At 53.3% G+C, this 13670-nt stretch overlaps 1 protein-coding gene across 1 annotated transcript in view; it reads right to left on the reverse strand.

Annotated features, from left to right (window-relative positions):
• Window positions 1-8609, reverse strand: part of AHCYL2 (adenosylhomocysteinase like 2) — a 73697-nt gene extending 65088 nt beyond the window's left edge. Inside the window, exon 1 of the mRNA XM_034062919.1 lies at window positions 8217-8609. Coding sequence (XP_033918810.1) covers window positions 8217-8594 — 378 coding nt within the window. The 5' untranslated portion in view covers window positions 8595-8609. The remainder of the gene's footprint in view (window positions 1-8216) is intronic.
• Window positions 8610-13670: the final 5061 nt, after the last annotated feature.

The raw sequence follows: 13670 nt of genomic DNA on the forward strand, positions 1-13670 counted from the left end.
GCTGTTGGGAAGCTGCAAAGGGCAGAGAGAAGGAGGCAGGAGGCTGCAAGAAGAGCAAGGGGTTGATTAAGCTGTTAAGTGCTGATCCATGTAATTAAATTCTCTATTTTAAGTTGCCAGAGTTGTTACAGACAAGTCTATGCAGGGAGGTGCAGACAGACTGGAGTTGGAGATGGATGGACAGGCGCCAGCTCCAGTCCAGAAGCAGCACAGTGCTGCTGTGGGCTCACAGCGAGCGTTGTGCTGATGCATCCTGAAGGGAACAAGACACAAAGTGACTCATCTGAGACCAATTCAGCATGTGCAGCTGAACTGCTCTGGCTGCATCTGTTCAGGCATGTCTGAAGCAACAGCAGGCAGAAAAGTTCACCCTCCATCAGCTTCTCACATCAGACCACGAGCTGTAAGATCATCATCACGTCATGGCTCCCGATCCAGGAGCTGGAGACAAGTGAAGCACTTGCAGCTCCAAGTGAAGCTGGTGGGAACTATCCTTCAATGACAGGTACTTAATAGTGACATACATGGGGAAAAAGGTCACATCGCCTCCATAATCAAATCCCAAACATGTGGAACAAGAGGCACTTGAGTGCATCAATGGATTCAGTGCCACAAACCCAAGATGAAGTGGCTGTATGTCTATATAGGCTGGAAAACACTGCACACATTCAGCATTCCTGAGCTTCTCAAGGGCGCAGAGGAATGTTAATTCCAGGCTCTCACCCACCCTGGCTGCTTCTGCAGCCCTACAATATTACATGTGCAGCCTTTTGCCTTGGGCAGAAACAGACCACAGGCCTGACCACTGGATTCTGGGGAAAGAGCCTGGAAATGTCCTTCACGTCAGGGACTGTTCTGCTGGTCACTGAGTCTGTGGAAAGTCACACAAGTCAGGTTCAAGCCATTCCCCTTGTTCTGTCCCTACAGGCCCTTGGCCAAAGCCCCTCTCCAGGTTTCCTGCAGCCCCTTTAGGCACTGGAAGGCTCCTGCTTTGATATTTGCTCTCTTCTTCAGTTTTGCAGATTGAAAGCAGAGGTCCATGAGCTGAACCTCAGTCACATGAAGAAAACATCCTCCTTGAAGTGCAAGAGCTGGGCTCTTAAATCCCAATGTAGAGACAGGAGCTGCAGGCAAGATACAAATCTGAATGATGAATGGAAGGGAGACAGCCCCAGAAATAAGGCCCAGCCTCTAAATAAGAACACTGGAGGCTGCTTCCTTTGACTCCCAGCAGAACTGTCAGGTTCCAGGGCTTCAAGTGAGCAACAGACTGACGAGGAGGAAAAGGGTGAATTAAGGATAAAATTGGCTTTAAATATTTTTGCATGAAATCCTCTGTGTTCAGGTCTGCAGTTAAAGGCAAAAACAACTCAAAACAAACATACTGAAACGCCTCAATTTCTATTTTGAGAAGCCACAGAACAAAAAGGAAGTGTTCAAGGCCAGGTTGGACAGGGCTTGGAGCAACCTGCTCTAGTGGAAGGTGTCCCTGCCCATGGCAGGGGGCTGGAAATGGATGAGCTGTAAGGGCCCTTCCAACCCAAACCATTCCATGATTGCATGATCTATAAGGTAATTACGTGGCTGAGTTTGTGCCCTTCTGCTGCCGCAGCTCTGCACAACATTGGAGCACTTCCATCTTTTCAATCTTTGGTTTCCTCCAATGTAACCAGCACTGCAGGTCAAAACTGCCTGTCCCAGCTGGACTCATTCCTTCCTTTGCAGTTTTACCTCCTTCTCTCCCATGTTTGGGTTAAACCACCACATTGGTTTACAATTCACTAGAGCTTAAAGGAAAACCTAACAGGTCAAACACGGCTCTGAAAGTCCCAATTGCTTTCCCTTGCTCATCTTTCATGCTTCAAGGGAAGAGCAAAGCCAAGACAAGGCTTTTAATTGCTTGCAAATTCAAACAGCAGGTTCTGTCCCTCCAGGAGAGACACAGACACAAAGATCATGATGTGTTTCAACACCTGAGAATGACACAGAGCTACAGTGCCACAGCCTCTTGGCAAACAGGAGCTTGCCACCGACAGTGGGACTGCACCCAACCTCCCATTTCAGTGTCACTGAAGTGTTACAACCTGGCATTTACTCCCATTCACAGCCATTATTTTCCTGTCCTTTTCTCCCCCCTCAACATCTTTCCTGCTCTAAACCTCCATCCCAAAGGTTGATGTATTGATCTCTCCACAACCACAGGCAGTCATATGCAGACACCTGCTAAAATTAAGCTGCACACACTCACAGGGAGATAGACCCCAAGCATCAGAGGAAATAAAAGCATATGGCCTCCAATGGTAAGATTTTCCTAAATGGGATTCAAACCACACTCACCACAAGCAGCTCTTGGGAATTAAGCCTCAGGGGAAGCATTTATTTCCCAGAAGAAGCGATCACTAGGGGTTAAGAGTGAAACAGAGCAAATAGAGAACCAATGCACAAGCACGGAGCCAAACTAACCCCTCTGCCCCACAGAACAACATGGGAACGTCACAGGGAATTTCCATTCACAAGGGAAAAGCTCAGTTTTTATTGCAGGCAATGAAACCTGCTGGGAGCCAAGGTCAGAATCAGAGTTTAGACAAGGCACAGGAGAGTCACGGCTGGTCTTAGTGGAATGAGCCCCCCCAGCAGCTTTCAGTCAGCTGAGGTGCCAGTCTGGTGAGCAGCAGGCATTCAGTGTGCTGTAATCCCTTCTCCAAAGGCTTTCCCAGGGAGGACTTTCAGGAAGGTTATCCTCAAGCAGTGACATTATGCACCTAAGGAGCCTGCACCTCAGTTTTCCACAGCCACTGGCACCACAGAGGAGGTGGAGCACTGGGAGAACAACCTCAAGCTCAAGCCGCCCTAAACAAATCCACAGCAACAACAAGAGCAAATCAATCCCTTCCAGTGCTAAGCCCTCTGCTTTAATGATGCCAAGGAGCAAAGGGACACCAATGGAAACTCAAAGAGTTGCCTGGGCTTTCCATACGGAGCGGCTGGGACAATAAAATAATAACCTTTTAACTGGTATGTGTTTAATACACAGCTCCCAGCCACACAATTGCTGTCCCAGGCGTGCTCAGCAACCCTCACTTGCCAAGTAGTTAAGAATCATTAAACCAAGAAGTGCATCTGGTTGAGTGTATGTTCTTCTTATGGGGGCAGAGTGTCATTGCAAGGTTAAGACCTCCCAGCTAATCACTTTGGGAGGCTTAATTACAGCTCCTTGCTGGCTCCCATCCCACACATACCAGTGTTTCCACAAGTTCTGTGGCTTTTGGATGCTTTGATCTGGGAATGCCCCAAGAATCAGCCCAAAACCTACATGGCCACCACCCCCTACAGCAAATGAATGATCATCTAGTCATCATAACCCCATTCAAATCTTAAACACTGAACAGTTTACGTGCCTCAGGGCTTTGACTCACAATAAACATGAGTTTAGTCCCAGACACCTGGAACTGTTACTCAGCTCCATGGCTGCCCTGGCTCCAGGAATGAGGACGCATCTCCTGAGTCACCCCAGGCAGTTGCTGCAGCATCCCATCAGACTGGTGTCCTGACCAAGCCAAATCAGCATCCCACTGCTGCTGGAGAGGCCTTTCCATCCCTCCCACACCATTCCCAGCTCCTCCTTGACCCCGCATAGGAAGGAATCACACCAAGAGAAAACTAACTCCAAGTGAGAAGGTTAATGCAGTTTGAGCTGCCTCATCTTGGAGCCATGTGAGGTCTTGGCAGGAGGGGAAAAAGGGAGGGTCAGGATATGCAGACAGAGGCAGGAGAAGATGTGAGCCACCCCTGAAGCTCAGGCCATGAGCCCACACCTCTGTTACAGGTCAAAGAGCCTCTCACTAGCCCACGTCAGAGCAACGAGCTCCGAGGCAGCACCAGACAATCAGTGGCTGGCTAAATCTACCTGTGTCAATGCACGTAAAGGTCACAGCCACATCCATTAGTCAGAGACGGCTGTAAAAGTCAAGTCCAATGTCATCTCAGAAATGAGGCCTTCTAGCTGTTTCCTGAGAGAGCAGATCTACAGCAGGAACACAAAGAGAATAAGAACGTGATCACAGAGATCTTGTTTCCAAGGAAAACTACAGGCTTTGGGAGACTGGATGGAGCAGCCCCGAGGAGAAAGACTTGGGGGTGTTGGTTGATGAGAAGCTCCCCATGACCCAGCTTCAGAGTGTGCTTGAGCCCAGAACCCCCCCCATGTGCTGGGCTGCACCCCCAGAGCGTGAGCAGCAGCTCAGGGAGGGGATCCTGCCCCTCTGCTGTGCTCTGGGGAGACCTGAGAGCAGCTCCAGTGCCTAAAGGGGCTGCAGGAAAGCTGGAGAGGGGCTTGGGACAAGGGCCTGTAGGGACAGGACAGCTACAAACAGTTCTCAGCTGGGAGTGGTATAAGAAAGAACAATCACATCTATTCACTGGCAACTCTGTGCTGGTGTCAGACCTACGAAATAAACACTTGGTCACACAGTTCTCCAAGAACACATGTTAAAACTTCAATGAAAGGGATAAAAAACACAACACAAAACCCCAGTATGTTCAACCTATTAACCACTCAAGAAAAAGCTACAGAAATTTTGTCTTCCAGGCATACACTGTGAAGAACTACAGCTCAATTCATTTCAGTACCAAGCTGAGATGACATTCTTACCTCTTTTGAACAGACTTTTACATTGATTCCAGGTCCTAAAAATCTATTGGATCCAACTAATAGGGAATTTATCTGCTTCTTTTTAGACTTATTTTTGTACTGAACCTTCTTCCAACAGATGCTTCAAGCTCCACATGCCCAATTTTCAGGCACAGGGATGGGAACAATTTCATGGCGACCAAATATGGTGGCGTATTTAAATAACAGGACTTCCTATGGCACAGCAGAAAGGACTCAGGACTCATAAATCTGATCAATGAGGTGCCCAACAGCCTCTCCTGCTTCTGGAACAGACACAGAAAGCAGCAGAAGAGAGGAGGAGAGGGAACAGTATGTCCTCCCAGATACCCTCCATCCACACATCCCGCTTCCTTCAGCGACCAGATTGTGGGCTCCGAACCAAACCCAGCACCCACCGCAGCAGGAGCCAGCTGGGAACTGTGCTGCTCCATCAGCTTCCTGGCTGCTCCTCCCGCATCCAGGCTTCTCCTGCAAGCCTGGCATCCAACACTTCTCTTAGCAAGGCATCCTCTGCTGCTGTCAGGGGTAACCAGGGAGAGAGATGCAGCTTCCTTCAAAGTGTTTTAAGACAAAAGCCCCATCATAGAATCATAGAATAGTTAGGGTTGGAAATGACTTTAAAGCTCATCCAGTTCCAACCCCCCTGCCATGGGCAGGGACACCTCACACTAAACCATATCACCCAAGGCTTCATCCAACCTGGTCTTGAACACTGCCAGGGATGGAGCATTCACAACCTCCTTGGGCAACCCATTCCAGTGCCTCAGCACCCTCACAGGAAAGAATTTCTTCCTTATATCCAATGTAAACCCCTGCTGTTTAAGTTTCAACCCATCTCCCCTTGTCCTATCACTACAGTCCCTAATGAAGAGTCCATCCCCAGCGTCCCTATAGGCCCCCTTCAGACACTGGAAGCTGCTATGAGGTCTCCATGCAGCTTCTCTTCTCCAGGCTGAACAGCCCCAACTTTCTCAGCCTGTCTCCATAGAGGAGCTGCTCCAGTCCCTGATCATCCTCGTGGCCTCCTCTGGACTTGTTCCAACAGTTCCATGTCCCTTTTATGTTGAGGACACCAGAACTGCACACAATGCTCCAGGTGAGGTCTCATGAGAGCAGAGCAGAGGGGCAGGATCACCTCCTTCGAACCCACTATCACAAAATGTTTTGGGTGGAAGGTACCTTAAAGCTCCTCCAGCTCCAACCCCTGCCACAGGCAGGGACCCCTTCCACTGGAGCAGCTGCTCCAAGCCCCTGTGTCCAACCTGGCCTTGAACACTGCCAGGGATGGGGCAGCCACAGCTTCTCTGGGCACCCTGTGCCAGCGCCTCAGCACCCTCACAGGGAACAGCTTCTGCCTAAGAGCTCAGCTCAGTCTCCCCTCTCTTGGGCAGGTTCAAGCCATTCCCCTTGGCCTGTCCCTACAGGCCCTTGTCCCAAGCCCCTCTCCAGCTTTCCTGCAGCCCCTTTAGGCACTGGAGCTGCTCTGGGGTCTCCCCTTCAGGAGCCTTCTCTTGTCCAGGCTGCCCCAGCCCAGCTCTCTCAGCCTGGCTCCAGAGCAGAGCTGCTCCAGCCCTCGCAGCATCTCCATGGCCTCCTCTGCACTCGCTCCAACAGCTCCCCATGTTGTTGCCCCCAGTGCCAGATGCAGTTGCATCCTTCTGGATTCCATCCCTTCCCTCCAGTGTGTTGACTACAGCACACAGCTCAGTGTCGCCAGCAAACCTGCTGAGGGTGCTCAATCCCATCACTACATCCCTTCACTCCTAGAGTCAGTGATGCAAACATGGGCTCCTCTCACCACACATGTGCTGGACTCCAGGAGGGGGTGAAAGGAGAAACCCCTTTCTGTTGTTTTACCAAAGAAGAAGACTAAGGGTTTAGAAGTATTAAAGACACTTGAGGACAAGTATGAATACCCTGAGTGTCCGTAAAAATAGAGAGATGGGATTAGTGTATGAGATGGAGAGAGCTCCAGACATCAGGGGTGGAAATCACAGTCGTAGAGGAAAAATGTCCTTTACCAAGGAACTGACCCCCAGCAGGGAGTTCTAAACGGATGAGGAAGCCCTTGATTCAGTCACCTCTCACAGGGACACATTCCTCCCTACAGAGCCTGTATGAGAGACTCCAATTTCAGGCAAGCCACACAGTTCTGGAGACAAACTCCCTCATCCTGGCCTGCAGAAGGGAGAGGAGATACTGGGGTGATGGTGAAAGAGGGTGGAAGTTCACCCAGATGTCCCTGAAGTCTTCACCTCACAGTTTCACAAGTAGGGAGGTTCACATCACACTTTTCCCCCTATATTCCCCAAAAGGTTCTTTCACCATGGAAATCCCAAGGTGTCCAAAGGGAAAGGTGCCCTCAGGTTGCTTCCACTATGTAAAACATGAGTTTGTCTACAGCCATCAATGGAAGGACATATGGCTGTATCTGCAGGAGAGTACCAGCACACCCCTGCTACAGGGAGCACTTCCATCCACGGGAACATCCACCTGAGGAGCTCGGATACGTGTGGATGTATCTACACAAACAGGTCACAGCATGGACGCTAGCATGGACATCATCTGCCTGCAAATACCCATACATGGCACAGGGCTGTCTGTGCACGTCTGAACCCATCTGTATCCATGAGGATCCAGCAACACACAGACATACATGTAAAGGCACAAGCACACGCCTGAGCACGCACATACGTGTGCCTGTATGCACAGCTCTGCCACGTCCATAGGAGCACACCCAGTGCACAGTCACCAGGCAATGATCCACATGTTCCCTATGTGCACCTCGGTGCCAGGACACAGGCACCCCTAAGGCCAGGGCACCCCTGGGTGTATGCACACAGTGATACACACAGGTACACGCCTGTGCACACATACATCCACACCGGAACCTCGCTATCCCTCCTGGACCAATGGCACAAGCAGCTCCATAGGTTTTTATCTGGCACATATCTCTATTTCCAAGCAAGCAGATAACCCCAAGGCCACGAACCCAACGTGAACCCACACACACCCCGGAGCTCACGTACCTGGCACCGGCGCTCCCCACAACCCACACACACACAGAGCGGGGTGTGCACACAACCGCTGTGTACCTACACTCCCTGTACACCGGTGTGTAAGGAAGCAAGCACGCACCTACAAGGGAGGCACACACACAGCTAACACGGACCCACACGTGCTGGTCATACACGTCCATGGGCACATCCAGAGCCCACTTCTGCATGTGCACCCCATATACACCCACAAGGGCAGAGGTCCACAAAGAGCAGATGGGACCCCATGCCTCGGAGGAGCATGTCCCCAAAGCACAGCCACAGCTTCGAAGCAACCCACGGCCCCAGGGTGCAGCCAGGGGCACACAAACACCCCACACCGGCACCCCCACACCGCACCAGTCCCTATGGGGAGTGAGACAACACCGTGTCCCCATGCACCGGGACGGTTCCCTCTCCGGTGTGTGTGTAGGGATGTCCCCGGGGTCAGCAGGGTGCGGGTTCCCCATACCCACAGACGGGTTCTCCCTCCCACCCCTCCCCGTTACCTTCTTGACGGTGCGCGGCGCCTCACTGACGGTGCCGTCGGGGCTGACGAGCGCCTCGGCCGCGGCCCCGCTGCTGTCGCTGCCGTCGCGGTGCCGGTGCTGGGGGTGATGGGGATCGCTCCGCTTCATGGCCGAAGCCTGCGGCACCTTACCGGCTGCCGGGGGCAGCCCGGGGCAGGCGCCGCCGGGAGGCCGCTCGCCGCAGGACGGCGCCAGGGCCGCCTCACGCTCGGGGGCCGGCAGCGGGCAGGGAGCGGCGGCCATGCCGTGGCCCGGAGGGTGAGCGCTCACCGGCTCGCACGGCGGCCCCGCCGCTTTGTCCATGGGGCCGCTCAGCTCCTTCAGCTCCACCGCCGGGGCCGCCACCTGCACCGACATCGCCGCCGCCTCCGGCTCTGCCGAGCGCGGCCCGCCCCACGCCCGCCCCTCAGAGCCGCGGGATATGCCGGGACCCGCAGTCTGCCCGCCCAACACCGCGACGGGACTACAACTCCCGGCAGCCCCCGCGCGCCCCAGTGCCCACCCTGCCCGGGGTTTGCCGCGGGGGCTTCTGGGAAATGTAGTCCTGAGGGGGGGCGCCCGCTGGGGATGGGGGCAGAGCCGCAAAATGGCGGCGGCGGCGGCGGCAGGAGGTGTCCCCATCGCCTCCTGCTCTGTGGAGAAGTTGGGTGGTTTTTAGCGTTTTAATGTGTTTTGATGTGTTGTGGCTGTCGCAGGGCTGTGAGCACCGCTCCTCCACAGGTAAAACCCATGGAAGCCAAGAGGTGTTCCAGCATGCCGGACACACCGGAGGGCTGGCACAGGCGGTGTTCACCACAGGGCTCCTCGGTGGGTCAGGGGCACAAGGACGGACAAATGGCACTAATGCACCGCGATGGCCTGAATCCGGTGCATCAGGAAAGCTTCATTTAGGGAAAGGGAAGTCAAACACATCCTCTTTTTGTTGTTTTTATCGTATTAGGATTAATGTGGTCTCTCGGCACAAGCCAAGGACTGAAATCTTGTGGGTTTTGGGTTGTACTCAACATTCCTGTCTCGTTTGAAGGGCAGGAGTTTATATCCAAAGTATTGGGATGGTTGGAAGCAAAAGGAAAGTTTCTTGATATCAAAGGGGATGTGACTGGCCAAGCAGGAGGGATGTGGATGATCATGGAATCATGGAATCAGCCAGGTTGGAAAAGCCCTTTAAGCTCATCCAGTCCAACCATTCCCAGCCCTGCCAAGGCCACCACTGCCCCATGGCACTGAGGCCTCGTCTCCACGCTGTGTGAACACTTGCAGGGCCGGTGCCTGCAGCCCTGCCCTGGGCAGCCTGTTCCAATGCCTGAGCACCCTGTGGGGCAGGAATTGTTCCTCAGCTCCATCTAAAGCTGCCCTGGTGCAGCTTGAGGCCGTTTCCTCTTGTCCCATCCCTTGTTCCTTGGGAGCAGAGCCCAGCCCCTCCTGGCTCCATCCTCCTGGCAGGCACTTGTAGGGAGCCATCAGGTCCCCCCTGAGCCTTCTCTTCTCCATCTGAACCCCGCAGGTCCCTCAGCCGTTCCCAGTCTCTCTTGTGCTCCAGGCCCTGCACCAGCTCCATTGCCCTTCTCTGGCCCCACTCCAGCCCCTCAAGGTCTCTTGCAGTGAGGGGCCCAGAACTGAACACAGGATTCAGGTGCAGCCTCACCAGTGCCCAGCACAGGGGCACAATCCCTGCCCTGGCCCTGCAGCTGCACTGGTGCTGATCCAGGCCAGGATGGTGGGGCCTCCTTGGCCACCCGAGCACAAGATGCTCACATTCGGCTTCATCAATCCAGCTCCTTTCCCATAAGCAGTTTCCAGTTGCTCTTCCCCAAGCCTGGAGCATTGCAGGGGGTTGGTGTGGCCCAAGTACAACAAGAAGATGCTGTTAAAGGGAGAAGCACAAAAGACTGTGGAATACCAGGATCACCCAGAACCTGCATGAGTCAGAAACACTAAGGATCAAATTAAGGCAAGATTGCAATGACCAGGAGAGCTTCTGATTCCCAAGCTAGCACCTGCTGCCCAGAGCCCTTGAGTTGAGCTGTGTTTGGGATAAGCTGGCAGTGAGATGAGGCACAGAGAGAGGAGGAACCCAAAGCACCACCCGCTAGAGCCGGAAGGGGCAGCAAGACCTGAGAAGCCAAAGGAGGGTTTGATGCTTGGAGGGAAAGGACCTGGTTGGCAGCTGATGACCAGGTCGTAAAAACTCACTGGGAACAGGAGGAAGAATGGTTTTGATATATAATTATATGTTATATATGAATATTATATCTAATATCGATTATATTATAGCTAGGTAGCAGCTGAACTGGATGGAGGTGAGGAGAATACTACCAGAAACAGGGAGAGGATGAAGGGAGGAATGTGTGAATGTGATTGAAGTTAAAGGAGAAGCAGCAGATCCCTTTGTGCATGGAAGGTTTGACTTTATCCAACTAATGCCATTTCCTGACCGTGGTGAACCCAGGAGGTGTGTGTGGGTCTCGCAGCATGTCATTCCCTAGGGATCAGAAAGCTGTCTCAGGCACATTGCAGGCTCAGAAGGGGTCTCTGAGAACAAAACTCCTTAAAAGCTGCTGTGGGAGGGATTTGGAGTGGGAGCAGATGAATCTCATCCCCCCCCAGACACACTTGAGCCATCAGAAAGGAGCAGGATCCATTGTGCTTCTGCTGCATAGTGTGGCTTTGTCCTGATGCCCAAGGCAGAAATCCTCCAGATATTATCATTTCCTAGTGCTGTGGATGCCACAATCTGACCAAAACCTGCCTGACCTGGGGGGGAAACTGCTGCTTGGGCAAAATCCTGACCCTGAGTTTGGCTCTGGCTCAGTGCAGGATCTTCCCCACACTCACCCCACTCTCCTTTTGGAGCCATCAGAGCTTGCGAAGCTCCAGCAAACACCCCACACAACCAGAGCAATGTGCTGGGCTGGGCTGGAGGGTTTATCTGGGAAAACAAGGGCTATCAGGAGAGGGAGGAGGAGGCCGTTTGGTTTGAGGGAGGATGGAGCAGTTGGAACAATCGGGGCTCTGTGAGAGCCTGGCTCCTTCCCCGTCTGCAGCACAGCACAGGCACCGGGGATGGGCAGCAGGGCAGCAGTGCTGCTGCCTGGGAGAGGTGGGAGCCCTTCACACAGAGCAGCCTTTGAGAGGTGAGTCTGTGCCTTGAGACACGTGTCTGCATGTAGATCTGCATGGGCAATGAGCTGGTTTGTGCTGCCAAGGGCACGATCGTATGATCGTGGAATGGTTCAGGTGGAAGGGACCTTAAAGCTCATCCAGCTCCAACCCCTGCCACAGGCAGGGACACCTTCCACTGGAGCAGCTGCTCCAAGCCCCTGTGTCCAACCTGGCCTTGAACACTGCCAGGGATGGGGCAGCCACAGCTTCTCTGGGCACCCTGTGCCAGCGCCTCAGCACCCTCACAGGGAACAGCTTCTGCCTTATCTCCAACCTGAACTTCCCCTGTTTCAGTCTGAACCCATCACCCCTTGTCCTATCACTCCAGTCCCTGATGAAGAGCCCCTCTCCAGCATCCTTGTAGCCCCCTTCAGACACTGGAAGCTGCCCTGAGGTCTCCACACAGCTTCTCTTCTCCATGCTGAACAGCCCCAACTCTCTCAGCCTAAGGATGACCATAACAATGAAGTGAAGATAGAAAGGAGTCAGAGAGCTGCTGCAGGATCCTGAGGCACCTGAGGTGTGTGGTGATGCTGGGCACATGACTGGGAGGAGAGCAGGCTGGTTACTGGGTCAGCAGAGCCCAAACAGACCTTCCCAGTCTGGATTTGCCCATTTTTGTGATGTTCAGTCCTAAAAGCAGCCCTGGAACATGGAGCCAGCAGCCAGATGTGTGCTGGGGTTCAGGATGGAGGGCAGGAGTGCTCGTATGGATCCTTTGTGCCTCCTTGATCCCATTTAAAGGGAACAGAACAGCCCTGTGACACATGGAGATCCAGCTGCAGAGCTCACCCAGCACCACTACAAAGGCTGAAGCTTCCAGACACGAAGAGGGAAAAAGGATATTTCTATGGAAGTTTCTCAATTCAAGACTCCAATACCCCACTGTAAGGTGAAAGACATGGTTGTGTTCCCACTATGATATATATAATCCCAAACCAAAAGTCACCACCACCCTACAACATCAGCTCTTCTAACTACACCTCTGGGACAACAGATAGGAATATCAGCTGACTCAGGCCATCCCCACCTAATGGCATTTGGGTATTTGATAGGAGCAATCGTATTTTCCTGCAGTTATTGATTTGTTCTGGCCACGTCCCCAGGACCAGCCCATGCTGTAGTAGTTTTGACTCATTTAATTACAGCAAAGGCAATCAGATGGACAGACAGTGCCAACGTCTGTCCCCAGGGGCAGATGGTTAAATGTATTCCTTATGAATAGTATCCACATTCCTTAGAAACTCCCTGCCTGGCCCTAATGAACACTCTTGGGGTGTTCAGGAGACGGGAGACCCTCTGAGGTTTCATCTCCTGCACCTCCAAAACCACTTAAAGGCAGAACATTGGGATAGGGATGACCACGAGTGTGGAATTCCTCTCACCACACTTAATTTATATGAAGTCTTTGCAGTCTTCACCTGTGAGTTACAGCCTCTCACTGAGCACAGCACAGGGGATGCCTGACAGACTCATGCACAACATTTGGGGGTGTTGGGTGAGGAGCTCCCCATGACCCAGCTCCAGTGTGTGCTTGAGCCCAGAACCCCCCATGTGCTGGGCTGCACCCCCAGAGCATGAGCAGCAGCTCAGGGAGGGGATCCTGCCCCTCTGCTGTGCTCTGGGGAGACCCCCCCTGCAGCCCTGATCCAGCTCTGGGGCAGCAGCACAAGAGGGACGTGGAGCTGTTGGAGCGAGTGCAGAGGAGGCCATGGAGATGCTGCGAGGGCTGGAGCAGCTCTGCTCTGGAGCCAGGCTGAGAGAGCTGGGCTGGGGCAGCCTGGACAAGAGAAGGCTCCTGAAGGGGAGACCCCAGAGCAGCTCCAGTGCCTAAAGGGGCTGCAGGAAAGCTGGAGAGGGGCTTGGGACAAGGGCCTATAGGGACAGGCCAAGGGGAATGGCTTGAACCTGCCCAAGAGAGGGGAGACTGAGCTGAGCTCTTAGGCAGAAGCTGTTCCCTGGGAGGGTGCTGAGGCGCTGGCACAGGGTGCCCAGAGAAGCTGTGGCTGCCCCATCCCTGGCAGTGTTCAAGGCCAGGTTGGACACAGGGGCTTGGAGCAGCTGCTCCAGTGGAAGGGGTCCCTGCCTGTGGCAGGGGTTGGAGCTGGAGGAGCTTTAAGGTCCCTTTCAACCCAAACCAGTCTGGGATGCTGTTATTCCACATTATCTCTGCAGGTTTCACCTGCTCAGCCTCTTCATTGGCCAAACCCAATTAATTTCCTCAGCTGCACATGGATTATCCTCAGGTAGGAAAGGGAAGAGCTCAAATGA

This window comes from Melopsittacus undulatus, chromosome 5 (assembly GCF_012275295.1).
Source record: "Melopsittacus undulatus isolate bMelUnd1 chromosome 5, bMelUnd1.mat.Z, whole genome shotgun sequence".
NCBI classification, from domain to species: Eukaryota; Metazoa; Chordata; class Aves; order Psittaciformes; family Psittaculidae; genus Melopsittacus; species Melopsittacus undulatus.